We start from the raw sequence: 17,307 nt of genomic DNA, 5'->3' as shown, positions 1-17,307 counted from the left end.
CCTACTGGGAGGTTGAGTCTGCACCCCGGGCATGTGCCCTGTCTGGAAATTGAACCTGCAACCTCTTGGTGCAGGAGGACACCTAATACCAACTGAGCCACTCCAGCCAGGCACCTCTCTCCACTATATATAATATATATATTTTCCCCCTTCTCTTTTTTGTTTATTGATTATGGTATCATATAATTGTCCTCATCCCCCCATTCCCATCCCAAACCCCTCCCCATGTATGCCCCCACCCCTCTGCTGTCCATGACCACTGGTTAGGCTTATATGCACGCACACACACCTCTCTCCACTTTATTTTTTTTCTTTTTATTTATTTATTTTATTTTTATTTTTTAAAATTTCTTTATTAAGGTATCACATATTTGTCCTCAAACCCCCACTCCAATCCCCCAACCCCTCCCTCCACTTTAAATCCTCCTTTCTGTTCCCCCTTTTTATCCCCATCCATGACTTAGACTCACAGTAGCTCCTAAAAGCAATGCTTAAACCTAGTGGTGACTCTTCGGGTTATAAAGATGATTTCCCTTATCCCGAAAGATGCCCAAAAAACAGGTCCAGTTCAATAGATTATCTAACCTTAGATGTTATGAAATCACCTCCTTCTTATAGATCTGAACACTTCAGCTAAATCTGAACCCACTGTCTGCTCAGCCACTATGTGATTTCCCTCTTTGTGGCTATTATTCTTGGGGCTCACGCCTGGAAAAGGCAAGTTGACAAAATCAAACTCTTGGGAAAGACTACGGAGGATCCAATGAGAAGGTGGGCACCTAGAGCAGCTGGGAGACCAAAGAAGGGATAAAGCCAAAGGGGTTGGTTTCATAGATGGAGAAAAAAGCCCACTAGCTGTTTGTGCCCAGATAGCCAACACCCTACCCTGCCACAGAGACTGGCAATTGAGCTGGGAGAGGCCAGAAGGAAACAGTGGGTGACAAACATGCTGCCGTGGCAACAATACAGCTGCAAACACCTAAGAGACGGCATTCAAACCCAAACCACCATGTGTGCTTGGCCCAGAAGAGGTTAGTGAAAGAAGATGAGGAAGAGATTGTTCCCTACAACTAACTACTCTACTCTGTTCCTGGAGGGCGACGTATAACCGACTCACCGCATCATTTCAGGACATTCTCAGAGAATGTTGAAAGGCAGTGCACTTCCTGGGCAAGGATTTTAACTATGTTACCTATGACCTTAGGTTATCACAATGTCTTTCTCACCTCAAGTTTATTCTCTATCAAGTGAAAATAGATCCGTGATTTTCAACCTTTTCTATCTCATGGCACATGTAAACTAAGTAGTAAAATTTTGTGGCACACCCCAAAATATATTTTTTCCCAATACGAGAAAAAAAGAAAAGAAGAAGGTATAATTTTGATTCAAGTCACACCAGATGGATATGGTTGTTGGCTGTTGTCATTTTCTTATTTGACAATCTAAGGGAAAAGAGGTCAGTGCCCTGGACTATATAGTCAGGTATTGCATGTTTTAAAAGTTCTTGCAGCACACTGGCTGACAATCACTGGAATAGACTGTCATTGTCTCCTACTCCTTTGTTGAAATTATGTGTCCTACTAAGAAGATTTCCTTAAGGAAGCCCCAAGAGATAGCTTTCCATATATCTTTTTTTTTTTAATATATTTTATTGATTTTTCACAGAGAGGAGGAGAGAGGGATAGAGAGCTAGAAATGTCGATGAGAGAGAAACATCGACCAGCTGCCTCTTGCACACCCCCTACCGGGGATGTGCCCGCAACCAATGTACATGCCCTTGACCGGAATCAAACCTGGGACCTTTCAGTCCGCAGACTGACGCTCTACCACTGAGCCAAACCGGTTTCGGCAGCTTTCCATATATCTTAACCAAGAATGAATGCAAGCTTGGCTGGTATGGCTCAGGTGGTTGAATGTCATTCCATATATAACAGGAGGTCACTGGTTCAGTTCCTAGTCAGGCACAAGCCCAGGTTTCGGGCTTGATCCCCAGTAGGGAGCGTACATGAGGCAGCCAACGGATGTTTCTTTCTCCATAAAACGGATTAAAAAAAAAATAATAATGTAAAACTGCTGCCAAAAACAGGTATATAATTCCCCTAAAACGACTCGCTCCCATTCCATCAGATACTAATTTGGTCAAACATAACTACTCTTCTGTTTAGAATCAGAGGTGGAGAGAAAGTGATGGGAATGGACAGTGGTTCCCAAACCTGGTTGCACAACAGAAGCAAAATAAAGAGGGAGAGCTTAAAAAATAAATAAATAAATAAATAAATAAAATAAAAATTAAAAAAAATAAACATTTCTCAGACTCCCCTTTCTGACTATAAAATCAGAAATCTTCAGGGATATTTTAAAAAGTCATTGAGTTGATTCTGATTCATCCACTATCTTTTGTGAAGCACTAGCATACACACCTCTTCCTGCTCTCGGTCCCCCTAAATGTCTCTCCATGTCCTTTAGCTTCTCTAGCTTATTTTAACTATCTGGCCTTTCACTTTATTAAATAGATCCAGCTTCTTATTTAAAAAAAAAAAAAAAAAAAAAAGGCAGCAAGAGCCTTACTGATTAACACAGGGCTATTTATACTTAATAAATTATAAGTTCATGTTTTCTATCAGAATTCAACTCTCTCTGAAATCCTCGTCTTTTGGTTATCTACCTTTTGCTGATGGGTAGCTAAGTTTGTGATAGATACTACATAAACCTATTAAGACAAAATTTGTGGAATGTAGGAGGTGAAGAAGAGGAAGGAAATAAGAGACTATTCAGAAAAGAGTTTTAAGAGCAAAGACAGAACAATGAATTCCTACCTTATCACAGTTACCTAGTGAGCACATTTTGTGGGCTTAGAAGTTTCTTGATGTCAGTTCTGAAGGGGCTTCAAAGCACCTGCATAAGGTGCCTCTGCCATGGGGTGCCCCAGTGGTCAACACTGTGTATGTAATGTAAGAGAGCCAGCTCTGCAGCCAGGCGGCCTGGGCTTGAATCACAATTATAATCATCACAAGTTGCCTTGCTTATGCAATTTATTTAACTTTGGAAAGCCTTAGTTTCCCTGTTTACAAAATGGGAATCCTTAACACCAACTACATCTCAAAGGGTGTTATAGAACCAACTGAAAAAACATGTGGAAAACACTTAGCACTGACACATTACAGTGGCAGTGTCTTATTATTACCATCACCATTATTATTATAATTACTACATAAAGGACTCTTTGGTACAGAACGCCGCTATAGGTAGATGTGTTCAAGGAGGCACATCTTGAGGAACTAAAGTATTATAACAAAATTCTAATGTGTGTCTGAAATGGCTATGAGACCAGCTTTCTGGATAGAATGCAGTATTTATGAGATCACTGTGAGTGTACCACAAGCAAGCACTGCCAGGGTGGCCTGCTGGATCTGTAATTCTGCTCTGGACCCCAGAAAAGCCTGGGCTCTACCTTCTCCCTTCTGTTCCAGGCTCTTAACATCAGTCTTTATTCTAAGTACTGTAGCTCCACTCGCCAGGAGAGTAAAAGCTGGGAAATCAAATGTCTTCAATGCCCATAGGTATCACTCCTCTGTCCCTTCTCTTGGCTTACTTCTTAGACTAAGAGGGTTTTAGAGCTATGATATTGTTGAGTGCTACGTGAAACTTAGTCCCACAGATCTTGAATAATCGTAGACCACTTTAAAGGTTTTTCTCTGCATCACTTTTTACGGATGGCTCAACACAGATGTATCTCCATTATGAAAACAACTCAACAGAAAATCAAATACCACCGCTCTGATTTTAAAAAGACACATAACACCCTTGCTGGTCTGGCTCAGTCCTGCAGAGCATCAGCCTGCAGACTGAAGGGTCCCGGGTTCTATTCCAGTCAAGGGCACATGCCTGGGTTGTGGGCTTGATCGCCAGTATGGGGCCATGCAGGAGGCAGCTAATCAATGATTCTCTCTCATCATTGATGTTTCTATCCCTCTCTCCCTTCCTCTTTGAAATCAATAAAAATATAATTTTAAAAAGTAAAAAGACACATAATATCATGATGAGTTGAGTCCCCATAACTGCCCTGGGCTTCATAATCCACTCTCTAAACTGTCCCAAAGAGACATTTGAATGAACTGTAACTGCAGAGGGGCTGTCTGGCCAACTCCATGCAGGTACTTACAGATGTGCTGGCTGTAACCTGTGGGCTGGAGCTGGTGGACGCAGAGGTGTCTGATGAGGTGGAGAGCTGTCGCACCAAAGGACTGTGCGGTGAATGGTGGGAGGCTGCCAAGTAGCTCGAACTGCTCAAGTCTGTGTGATGCTTCAACACTGCAGAAGTCAACAGAAAAGAGGAGTATGTGGCTACCTCTACCAGTTCTACTTGTAATTCCTAGCAAAGGCTAGGAATTCCAGCAATTCACAGTAAAGGTAAAAACGCTTTCTTTCTAAGCCTGGAGGATAAAAAAGTGAAGCAAACTGGTAAGGGGCTGGGCAGAGGTTGCGGCAGCAGTAAGAAGTGGCCTGCATTTAGAAGCAGTAGGGTCCCTCTACTCTGCCTTCCTGGAGTGAAGGACAAAGCTGGGGGCAATTAAGAGAAGCGCAGGCTGCCCCAGAAAGCCCCGAGCAGGTGCAAATGCAGGTAGAGGTGCCGGGCCTGGCCCTACCTTCACTTCTCTCAGATGAATGGTCTCGCAATCTCATTTTGCTGTGGTTTGGGTCATGCACAAGTGGTGGTGGGTTGGGCAAGCGCTCTGCTTTGGGCGCTGTCACTCGCTCCACCACAGGCACAGACCCCACATCGTCTAAGTGCTGCCTGTGGGTCCTGTCAGGCCGGGTTTGGTGTTGGGACAGCTCTGAAGAGGGGAACAGAAAAAGAGCTGTGAAATATCTTCTCTTAATCTTATTAAAGTTCCGAGCTCTTGAGCTCTCTCTAGGTTAATGATAGACACCTGGGGCAGCAGGACAGTCCTCTGGGGCTGATGCTTCTAGCAAATAGCAAAATGGGTAGGGAGCCCATGGGGTCCTCAGAGAAATGTGACACCAGGCTACAGAAGACAGCCTGTTCACAGATGGACCCAATGCCGTGCCACTGATGGCTGTTCACTGAGCATTCTGGGTCCATCTGAAAAAATCCAAGATAAGTAGAAGTAGACTGTAAACTGACTTTGTATAGTCAATTCCCAAACCCAATATATTGCCATAGCAAACCAGTAACATGAGGCTCTAAAAGGAATAGAAAAATAACTAGAGGACTCCCTGGTCCCCTGAAACTTACTGGCTGTTGTTAGGAAGGAGTTGACCAACTTGTGCCTGTCTTTACGAGTTGGATCTGGCAGACTGCCTGGTATGGGTGTTCTGTGCTTAAATGAAAATTTTTTGGGAGGTTTGATTTTGTCAAAAGGTTTATTCTGCCACTGAGATTTCAGCATGCTCTGGAAGTGCAGGCTTGTGGGAACATCTGCAAGAAACACAAAACACCTAAAGGTTAGTCCAAACACCTGGCTCCTGGGATCCTATCTCACGAAGTGAGGTAAGTTCACCAGTAACTCTGGCTCTCCCAGAAGGCAAGATCTGCATCAGACCCTTCTTTTGTTTTAATATTCACCCCACAATATTCTTTCCATTGATTTCTAGAGAGGGGGAGAGTGGACACAATGAATGGTTACTTCCTGCACGTGGTCCGAGGCAAGGGATCCAACCCCAAATCCTTGGGTGCACAGGACAATGCCCCAACCAATTGAGCCACAACAACCAGAGCAACATCACACCGTTCTTTATTTGCCCAATGGCATGACCTGGCAAGACAAGCACTATCATTGAATGGGTCGCCAACCTTTTGGACCTCATAGGCCTCCAGTTTGGAGACCGCTGTTCCAAAGGTTTCCTTAAACCAAGCAGTTACCTACCTTTCGGACCTCACAGACCACTAGTGGTCCATGGACTACCAGTTGGTGACCGCTGATATTGAATATCTCTTATCTGAATCTTATTGAAGGTCATTCTCTTATTCACAAGCAAGTCACTTTGGCCTTTTTCATTCTCCAAGTTCAACACCAAAATATACCTTAAACACCTTTTGTTAAACTGATGGAGTTTTATGTTCATATTCTGATAAAAATTTTTAAATATATTTTATTGATTTTTGTACAGAGAGGAAGGGAGAGAGATAGAGAGTTAGAAACATCGATGAGAGTCATCGATCAGCTGCCTCTTGCACACCCCCTACTGGGGATATGCCCGAAACCAAGGTACATGCCCTTGACCGGAATCGAACCCGGGACCTTTCAGTCCCCAAGGAGACGCTCTATCCATTGAGCCAAACCGGTTTCAGCACATATTCTGATAAATTTAACTTTATTGGTTCGAAAGACTGATAAACGCCCTATTTCTATTCTTCTAGAGACTAAAATATTTAAACCTACTTCCATCAATATAGATTTATCAGGATATAACCATTCCATAGCTATTCTCTATGTAGCAGGCACTGATTGTACACTATATCTTTCCCCCCAATAAGAACTCTACCATCTTCCTCCACTTTCTTCTAGAGCCCCACCACCCCAAATGGAGATTATCTGGGTTTTTTAGCTGATTAGTTAATATCAACATCACAAATTAATCTTTTTAGACTTATCTCAGACTGTTAAGGCTTTACTCCATTGTATTCTAACATCCACTGTTGCAGATAAGACAAACTGATTCTTATTCACTTGTAGGTGATCTGTTCTCTTTTAAGGTGTGAAAAAACAAGCAAACAAAAAAAGCTTGTTGTGGCATTAAACTGATTCTAATAGGTCAATGTGGAGAGAATTGCCATCAATACTAAGTCTTTGAATCCATGAACATGGTATCTCTCCATATTTTGAGGTTTTCTTTAATTTTCTCTCAGCAATGTTTGTCAGTTTTCAATGTAAAGATCATATTTACATTTTCTTAAGTTTATTAATTACTTTGTGTATTTTATAACATTTTTTAAAAATTTCAACTTTAATTAATTGTTCATTGGTAGAATAATACAGTATTTTTTTTCCCCTGAAATCGGTTTGGCTCAGTGGTAGAGCGTCGGTCTGTGGACTGAAAGGTCCCAGGTTTGATTCCGGTCAAGGGCATGTACATTAGTTGCAGGCACATACCCAGTAGGGGGTGTGCAGAAGGCAGCTGGTCGATGTTTCTCTCATCGATGTTTCTAGCTCTCTATCACTCTCCCTTCCTCTCTGTAAAAAAACCAATAAAATACCTATATTAAAAAAAAGAAGCACTAAAAAGAGAAAGGACTTTTAAAAAATAATAATACAGTAATTTTTAAGATATACTAACCTTATTTTCTGTGATCTTTCTAAGCTCATTACTAATAGCTTTTCATTGTTGTAGATTCCTTAGGATTTTCTACACACACAAATAGAGGCTGTTTATACTTTTCAATCTATATGCCTTTCATTTTTATTTCTTGCCCTATTGTTCTGGTTAGATTCCTCTAGTGGAAATCTGAAACTTAGATTTTCCTTTTTGTAATCTCAATATGCTAAAATTTCACCACAATAGATTTGTTGTGGGTTTTTGTTTTGTTTTTTTAAGAGCTCTGAAAAGCTTCCCAAGGTTCTTTTAAATCTGAAGACGACCACATTTCTCTTTAGCTTCAGTTCCTCCTGGGAACCATTAAACACCTGGGACATACTCAAAAGTTCTAGCCTGAGTCCACACCACTTCTGCAGCATAGAATGATGGCAATAAGCAGTGATGGAGCAGAGGTACAAGAAAGGAAAATCCAACTTAGCTATTCCAAAACAAATTCAAATTCAGCACCCAGGCAAATGCCAGGTCTAATCCCAGCTTGTGTCCTTCTTTGTTGGCAAAAAAAAACCTTCCTGTAACAGCTCCTACGCCACAGTTATCCTTTTTTCCATTATTCAAAAATTCATTCTAAACTCTAGTCACTGATGGCCTGCCTTCTTTTTTCAGCACTATTTCAAACATACTCTACTTATTTTCTAAACATACGAGGGAGGGAGGGTAGAATATGTGTTCAATATAAACTAGGATTGAGTGGGAAGGCAAGAAAAGAGGAATAGATCATTTACTGAACCCATTACTAGGTGGCTAGCATTGTGTTTATTATACCATTCAATCTTCCTAACAATTCCATGATGTAATCATCATTATGCTCCTTTTAAAGATTAAAAAACAAACAAAAAAAAAGGTTCAGAGAGGTGAATTAACTGTCTCAGGTTACACTGTTTAGTAAGAACCAACATTCAAAGTCAGGTTTGCACAATCTTAAAGCCCATACTCTTAGCCACTATACCTAAGATTATTCTTTGGATCAAAGAATGAAGAGGTTTAACTCTCAGGTGAAGACTGATGTTTCTCAAACTATTCCTAAAGAACTGGGGCGTACAGGGTATCTTTCAAGGGAGTTCTGCAGTATTAAAGAATTTTACCCCTCTTTCCTATAGTATAAACCATCAATTTCATGATATTTCAAAAACCTAGTTTGAACACTAACTAGATTTTTCAGGACTAGAATGAATAATAAATAGAGTATTTCCGCCTGGCTGGTGTGGCTCACTGGTTGAACATCAACCCAGGAACCAAGAGGTCGCCTGTTTGTTTCCCAGTCAAGACACATGCCCGGATTGTTGGCTCAATCCCATGGGGTAGTGCAGGAGGCAGCCAATCAATGACTTCCTTTCTCATCTATGTTTCTACCTACCACTCATCTTTCCTCTCTGAAATCAATAAAAATATACTTAAAAAATAATATTTCCATTTTCAGGGACGATGTCCCTAATGGGCAAGCAGTCTTGGGAACAGACATTATTTTCTAGTTCTGAGAATAGAACGCTGGCCCTTAGGCATTCTGAAAGCTGGGCCAAGCTAGAACATATACAGGTATACAAAAGGAGAAAAAACACTTCCCTTTATATCCCAGATACCCCTTTGTCACCAGAAGAGCTATTCCCACTTGGCAAAGGCTATATAATGGGACTACAAAACTGAAGTGATTTAAATTTTTCCTTTTATTTTTCCCCATTACTACTCTCCCAAAACTGAAAATTAAGCCAGGGGAAAAAGGAGACATTGAAAAAAAGCAATGGACTGGAAGTAGACCTGGATTCAGATCCCAGGACCATCACTGAATAGGAGGGGGAAAAAAGAACAAGAAGAAGTAAACTTAACCAGGCATTACCTTCTCCATCTGTAGATGAGGCAGCAGGCCTAGACCAGGATTGGTAACCTAGCTCTCCCCTCCTCTGTCTTCTGGAACATAGGCTAAGCAATCACAGTTTCTGCTGAACCCCAAGACCTCAGACTCTTCTTAAAAAATTAAATCCAGACATCCACTATCAAATAATTCGAGTAAGCACAAGGGAGGACATCCTTGGAGTTGAGGTAATAAACAGAAGAACTCCTCCTACAAACCACTGAATAAGCAGTTAGGGATAATAATGAAGTACTAGTATTTAGGAAACTCAGGCAGCTATAGTTTGCTAGAAGTATTCTGTGTTTTAAGTGCTTTCATATAAAAGAGAACTGGCAAACCCTCCAGTCAGTGAACAAAAATGATCTCTTAGGAATTACTGATGTGAACTTACGCTCTACCTGAAGAAATTAAACCTAGGATCCACGTAGAGCTAAACCTATGGAATAGACTGGATATAGAGAAGCTGAAAGTAAGTGAAGAAAAATATATGAAATGGAAGAAAAAAATGATAGGGACCCATTCAGTTAGAGCAGATTGGCAAACTCGATTAGTCTACAGAGCCAAATTCAATAGGACAATGATTGAAATTTCTTTTGAGAGCCAAATTTTTTAAACTTAAACTTCTTCTAATGCCACTTCTTCAAAATAGACTCACCCAGGCAGTGTATTTTGTGGAAGAGCCACGCTCAAGGGGCCAAAGATCTGCATGTGGCTTGAGAGCTGCAGTTTGCTGACCACAGAGCTAGAGGATTTCATACATTCTATACCCTCACAGACAACGGCATTAAAGTGATATTAGAGAATAAAGATTGTATTACTTGATCAGGTCAGTAACAAGAAAACAGAAGTGATTACAAACATCTTGTTACTATTTCTGCAAACAAAATGAAAAGACCTTGACTACAGGCTCACCAGGGTTGATTAATTTGACGGTTTTGCTCATACTCTTCCACCATTTTCTCAAAACACACTTTCTAGGGTTGTTTTGCAATGCTCACTTTCTCCTCCTGCTGGCAAGTTGTGGTAGCCTCCTATACAGCTACCGTAGTTGTCTTGGCAAGCTCTCTCAAAACACAGATCATGGCCAGCAGGTGGTGCTCTTATTAAACCCAAATCTAACATTGTTTCCCCCAAGGTTATATATCCTCTGTATTTCAAGCTAAAGATTAACCCGGATTCATTAAGGTGGTAAGGAAACAAGCCCTTCCTTCTGGAATACTAAAAGGTGATTACAACCTAATGTCTCCACATTCCTGCCGGGTTTACAGTTCCTCAAATTCTATATATCTAGCCACACTTCCTGGGAGTGAATGAGGACAAGATGGGGGAGAGAACTAGTATTGGTTCCTATCCTCACAAACCACACAACTGGTTCTACTTCAAAATGAAGAGGTTGCAAAAAGGTGACCCTGATGCACATCTGACCCACAGTATTATTCTGGCTGCTAGTCTTCACTGTTATTAATTATTCTACACAATGATACACAGAGAATCTTAATACGTTAAGATTCACATAGGATGGAGTCCTGTAGACTTGTGGCCCTGCAAATCTTCCAGTTTACAAATAGATTGCATTCTGAATGTGGGAGTTGTTAGGACAAAGCAAAATTACCAGAATAAGAACAGTATTAATATGGTATCTAGGACCCCAGGTCAACTCACATTAAGTCTAATTTATCCATAGGCAACGATGTTCATCCATCCAACTTGGTATAATAAAAGATACATAAATATTCTCCTTTCTATGAATTCTCTTCAAATAAGGAGAATTTAATGCCCATTTCTTGTTCAAACCCCAATGTCATGGTTAGGAGCTCTGTGTGTATATAAGACAAGAGAGACAAAGGGAGAAATAATAGAGGCAGACAGGAAAATTATCCTTCCTTCTCTTTACCTTATTGCTACCTCTAGTTGCTTGTAATGGGATGGAAGTATTAAGGGTAGTGGTTAGATCCATAAATATGATGCAATCAGAAGGACAGTTAATAGGGAACTATTAGCTATTCGATTCCAGCAAGGGCACATGGAGGAGACAACTCACAACTGTGCATGGTAATACTGTTGTCAAAGGAATGCTCACCATGTTATCAGTTGATGTTCAATGAGTATGAAGAGGCCTTATGAAAATCAGAATGTAACTACCAGTATAGGCTTCAGACTTCTTTTTCAAATATGAGACTACACAATTCAACATGGTAATCCTGAGAGAGTAACTAATCTGAGAACTTTTCCTAAGTCTTCCTGCTGGCTTCATCTGCACTCAAGAGGGTGGAATCGAGTAGAAACCTGACTTCTCTTAATAACCTGGCTGGGGAGGAACACAGAATAGAGAAAAATGAAGGTCAGGCATCAGATGACCCGAGTCTGAATTCTACAGCCATCTAAAGTCTTTAGCCATTTAGCCTGAGATAAAACTACTACCTCTCTAAACCCATTTCTTAACCTGGAAAGCTGAAAGCAACACCTTACAAGATTCCTGTGAGAAGCAATTAAGGCAAGTTGTGAGAAAAGTGCTTTTTAAACCACAAGATGCTATACAAATGGCTAGTATATGATAACCCAAATGGCAAGAGAAGGTAGAAGTTAATGACCCTGAAATTTGAAACAGGGGAAAATGTTTTAGTGTCTTCAATTTTCATTCTGTTTTAAGCTAATTTACAGCTCTACCATTCCTGACCTAAACCCCTGCCTAGCTTACTATTCATCTGTTCCAAGTTTTCTAAATATTTCTACTTTATTTTTAAAATATATTTTTATTGATTTTGTACAGAGAGAAGGGAGAGAGATAGAGAGTTAGAAACATCAATGAGAGAGAGTCATTGATCAGCTGCCTCTTGCACATCCCCCACTGGGGATATGCCCGCAACCAAGGTACATGCCCTTGACCGGAATCGAACCCGGGACCTTTCAGTTCCCAAGCCAACGCTCTATCCATTGAGCCAAACCGGTTTCGGCAGTATTTCTACTCTTGCTGAAAGTAAATGGCAGCAAGAATATCATACCATGTCCTTTCTTTAGTAAAAAAGAGTTTTGATAACAAGTCAGGGAGTAGTTACAGAATTTAGGTGGTTAAGGAAGAATTCAGCCCTCATTGGTTTGGCTCAGTGAATAGAGCATCACCCTACGAATTGAAGGGCCACGGGTTCAATTCTAGTCAAAGGCACATACCTCAATTGCAGGCTTGATCTCCAGCCCCAGTCAATCAGGCAGGTGCAAGAAGCAATCAATTGATGTGTCTCTCACATAAATGTGTCTAACATCATCAATGTTCTCTCTCTCTCCCACTCTTTCTAAAAATCAATGGAAAAAAATGTCCTCAGATGAGGATTAACAAAATAAACAAAAGAATTCAATAATTTAAAGAACAAACATCAGTAATGATTTTTTAGAAAATGTTTTTACTGATTTTAGAGAAGAGGGGGGAGGCAGAGAGAGAAGGGGAGAGAAAGAGAGACATCAATCAGTAGCCTTTCACATGCACCCCAACCAGGATTGACCCCTTAACCTTTTGGTGCACAGGATGACAATCACCAACTGAGCCACTCTGGCCAGGGTCTATTAATGATTTTTTTAAAATCTATTTTTACTGATTAAGTAAAGGAGAGGGAGAGAGAAACATCAATGATGAGAACCACTGATTGGTGCCTCCTGTATGCCCTCCACTGGGGACCGAGCCCGCAACCCAAGCATGTGCCCTTAATTGGAATCGAATCTGGGACACAAACCAATACTTTATCCAATGAGCCAAACCAGCTAGGGCACTGATTATTTTTATAAAGTTTTATTATAATACAGCCACACCATTTGTTTACATATTGTCTATGGCTGCTTTTGTGCTATTATGGCAGAGTTGTGTAGTTGCATAGACTAAACATAGTACGGTTCAAAACATCTAAATTACTGAGCACCTTTTTAAAGAAAAAGTTTACATACCATCAAGCTAAAACTTTTTTTTTCTTCTACAAACAAGTAAACCTTACATCCCACATAATTTTCATTCCTCAGAGTCCTATTTCATTTATCTTTTAAGTATTCCTATCTCAATTACCCTCCTTGAAAAAAAATGCACATCTGTGAGGTGTTATAAAAGGACAGAAGAGGAGGGAAAACATGGTTCCTTACCCTCAGTAAGCTTATAATTTTAGTAATGAAATGTAAATTTAAAAACAGCCATAACATAATAGATAAAATACCAGTGATCTGAAAGGAAATGCTTATAGCTATAAGTTGAAGCCAGATCCTGAGATTATTTGAAAATGAATGAAATAATTCAGATTAAGAACCACTGGGTTCTTGCAGGCAATAGCTAGAGCAATGGTTTTAACATTTTTGCTCATGGACTTGCACCACATGAAATGCTATTTAAAAAAAATCATAAACTCAGAAATATTTTAATCAACACCTTGACATGTAACTGTATTTAGCTTAATTAGCTGAAGGAAAAGTCTTTGTTTTAAACCTTAATCAATCAGACTTTTAGAAGTTAGAATAAAGTCTAACTTCAGTTAGTCTCTTAATATTTAGTCTAAGATGACAAACACTGAATCTACACAAAATAAGGTAACTCCATCTTCATTAACTTTACTTAATTCCCATAGGATTCTCTTTCAGGAGCCATGAATTCTTGGAAATGGTCCCTTTGGTGTCCCTACTGCCTAAAGTTTTTATACTCTGGGGCAAGACCCACATTGAGACTTAATATGAGAAAAAACAAACAAACAAACAAACAAACAAACAAACAAAAAAACAGAAGAGACTCAATATGGGTAAGAGGAATAATTTTCTTTTGTGAAATGGGAGAAAAACAATTGAAAAGGAAAACTGGCAAGCACAGAGGTTTATCAGTAGGTTAGTCTTAGAAAAATAGTACATGGTAACAATGAAGATCTATGCTCATGTACACCTTGGAAAGTCATCATGTAACCACCCCCAGTTCTACATATACCCCCAATATGAAGACACTCTCTCAGAATAGTGCTGCCCACCCTATTTTACATCACGGGCACATAGGCAATACATTTTTAAAGATATGCAGGGATATAACAGACCACTTCACTTGTGGCTGAAGGCAACTGTCCTTAGCTGTGCCTAGCCATTTGAAATGCTGGGAGAAATCTTTCTCTTAGCAAATCTGATGGACTTATTGCATCCTATCTGTAAAATTTCTGAGAAGACTGTTGACAGATAGCAATACAATTGTAATATCTGAATTGTACCAAGATCTCAGCTGACTTCCTTTCATTTTCAACCCTTTAAGTCTCATTTATTAGATTACTAGTGGCCTGATGCATGAAATTTGTGCGGGAGTGGGGGTCGGGGGTATTGTGTCTCTCAGCCCAATACCCCCAACCTGGGATCCCTCTCACCTTCTGGGATGGCTGGTTCCTAACCACTCACTTGCTTGCCTACCTGATTCTCCCTAACTGCTTCCCTTGCCGGCCCAATTGCCCACAACTGCCCTCCCCTGCCATCCTGATGGCCCACAACTGCCCACTCCTGCTGCGACCCATCTAATCCGCACAAGGTGGTGGAGATGCTGGGACTGGCCTTCCTTGCACTGTGCGGAGCCACAGGACACCCAGGCCTCGCCGTGCATAGCGGCTGCTGGGCACCACCTCCACTGTGCATGTGGCCATCTTGTGATGGAGTCTCACTAGGCTTTCATTAGTATAGATAGATATTCTGTGTCCTTTCTTACCATCTGGAAATGCCAGAACTGGGTGAACACAAGAGTCCAATTGGGAAAGGCGTTCCAACAGAGGGGCTTCGTAGTGGATTTCTGGAGGCATGGTGTTGGCACTGCCTGAGCCACACAGTGCACAGAAGGGATTCACATCACAGCCAGAGCGCATCGGGCTATTGCGATGAACCTGCAAAGAGCCAGGAAAAGGGACAATTGAGTGTCTGATAAAAACCCGGCTCCCCACTCATTACACCAAAGATTTATTTTATTTTTATTTTTTAAATATATTTTATTGATTTTTTCACAGAGAGGAAGAGAGAGGGAAAGAGAGTTAGAAACATTGATGAGAGAGAATCATCAACCAGCTGCCTCTTGCACACCCCCTATTGGGGATGTGCCCGCAACCAAGGTACATGCCCTTGACCGGAATCGAACCTGGGACCTTTCAGTCCGCAGGCCGACGCTCTATCCACTGAGCCAAACCGGTCCCGACTACACCAAAGATTTAAAAGGCTCTTTCTAGATACCTATATGACACAGATAACAAAAGTTTGATTAGTTTGTTAACATTTCCATTTCTCCAACACATGAACCTTCAAAGACATTAAGTAAACTTGCTTCTAATGAAATCCAGGTTTTTGAAGCCCTAAATGCTTACCTGATATCAAACTTGTTATACTTTAAAGCTACTGAAACTGCTTTCTAAGAACACTTTATAAAACATACATGTTTCTACCACCTTCATGGTTCTCAACCCTCTGCTAAAGTGAATAGTGAACTCCTGATTCTCTGGTAGGACATGACTTGCTCTGCCAGCAACTTAATCTACCTAAGAACTTTATTTTATTTATTTATTTTTAAAATATATTTTATTGATTTTTTTACAGAGAGGAAGAGAGAGGGATATAGAGTTAGAAACATCGATGAGAGAGAATCATCGATCAGTTGCCTCTTGCACATCTCCTACTGGGGATGTGCCCGCAATCAAGGTACTTGCCCCTGACCGGAATCAAACCCGGGACCCTTCAGTGAGCAGGCCAACACTCTATCCACTGAGCCAAACAGGTTTCGGCAGTACTTTAATAATCAATGACACCTGACATCTCTTTCTAAAAAGACTTTCAGGTGGTTTCAAATGAGGTGGCAAGTTTTCCTGGACTGCATGGAACTCATTAGCTACACTTTAGAGTAAGACTATTACTTGCCAAATCATGACCACCCTCCACTCCCAGCCCCCAAATTAACTGGCAGCACAGTCCTAGAAGAAAAAACTTGCCTGTGGAATGGCACCTATGAGAGGGGATGCTAGGAACAAGATTGATTATGACATCTCATAATCTATCTATATAAAAAGCCAGTGGCTGTTATGACCAGGACCACCAAATGACCTATCGGACTCTCACAGCGTGGTGGGGCGGGGCCACAGGAGCTGAGGAAACTCATGGAGTGGGGGCTGTAAGCATGGAGCTTCACGGGACAGCCGAGGTGAAGGAACGTCACAACACGGGGTGGCCGAGGCCAAGGAGCTCCATGGGGCAGGGGCTGTTAATGTGGACCTTCGTGGGGTGGCTGAGGCAGAAGAGCATCGTGGGGTGAGGGCAGCAAGCGTGGAGCGTCTCGGGGGGTTTGGGGGAGGGGGCAGATAGCATGGAGCTTCTTGGGACAGGGGCCATGGAGGTGGAGGAGTGACAATAGGTGGTGGACAAGGCCCTGACTGCAGCTAGGCCTAGGGACCCTAACCGTGCATGATTTTGTGCACTGGGCCTCTAGTAAAGACAGAAGAGTTGCATCAAAAATCTGTTATCAAAAATTCTGTAACAACTGCCAAGAGCTAAATTTAGTTTTAGCATTAATAACTCTTTAAAGCTGTTTATCTTTATGGTCATGTATAGGAGAAAGATACATATATGCTCTTTATCAGCATTCCTCAAATGCCTACTTTTGGCAATCACATAGATAGATGGCATGCAAAGAAGGTTCTGTGAAGGTTAGTTGTATGACCTTTGGTAAGTTATATGGCCTCCTCAAATGTATTCACTACCTATTTATATAAAAGCCTAATATGCAAATTGTTCCCACATAAGTTTGACCGGGAGTTAGATCACTCACTATGACATGTGCTGACCACCAGGGGGTGCATGGAATGAAGGAAGGTCCCAGCCAGCAGCCAGGGAAGGGAGGTCCCAGCGAGCAGCCAGAAGGCCCAGATTGACCCCAATCACCAGCCAGGCCTAGGGATCCTACCCCATGCAAGAAGTTTGTGCACTGGGCCTCTAGTCTGTTAATAAAGGTCCAACAATATCAATTTCATAAATTGTGGTAAAGGTAATATGATTTCATAAATTGTTAAAAAGCCCATAAATGCTAGCTAAACTAGTATATGGCAAGATTTCTCCAAAATAGCACCTAATGCTGCAGATAAGTGTCAGCATTCCTGGCC

General features: G+C 41.2%; 1 protein-coding gene across 5 annotated transcripts in view; it reads right to left on the bottom strand.

Annotated features, from left to right (window-relative positions):
- KANSL1 (KAT8 regulatory NSL complex subunit 1) overlaps nt 1–17,307 on the bottom strand; it is a 150,308-nt gene that overhangs the window by 4,575 nt on the left and 128,426 nt on the right. For 4 of the 5 annotated variants that reach the window (XM_036451017.2, XM_045586354.1, XM_036451018.2 and 1 more), the window contains 4 exons: nt 14,883–15,054; nt 5,258–5,440; nt 4,647–4,835; nt 4,163–4,311 (listed from right to left, as the gene is read on the bottom strand). In XM_036451017.2, coding sequence (XP_036306910.1) covers nt 4,163–4,311; nt 4,647–4,835; nt 5,258–5,440; nt 14,883–15,054 — 693 coding nt within the window. The remainder of the gene's footprint in view (nt 1–4,162; nt 4,312–4,646; nt 4,836–5,257; nt 5,441–14,882; nt 15,055–17,307) is intronic. The other variant, XM_036451019.2, reaches the window with a different exon arrangement.

Source organism: Pipistrellus kuhlii, unplaced genomic scaffold, assembly GCF_014108245.1.
Source record: "Pipistrellus kuhlii isolate mPipKuh1 unplaced genomic scaffold, mPipKuh1.p scaffold_m20_p_22, whole genome shotgun sequence".
NCBI lineage: Eukaryota > Metazoa > Chordata > Mammalia > Chiroptera > Vespertilionidae > Pipistrellus > Pipistrellus kuhlii.
Note: the sequence above shows the minus strand (reverse complement) of the source record. Positions and strands in the feature narration are given on the sequence as shown.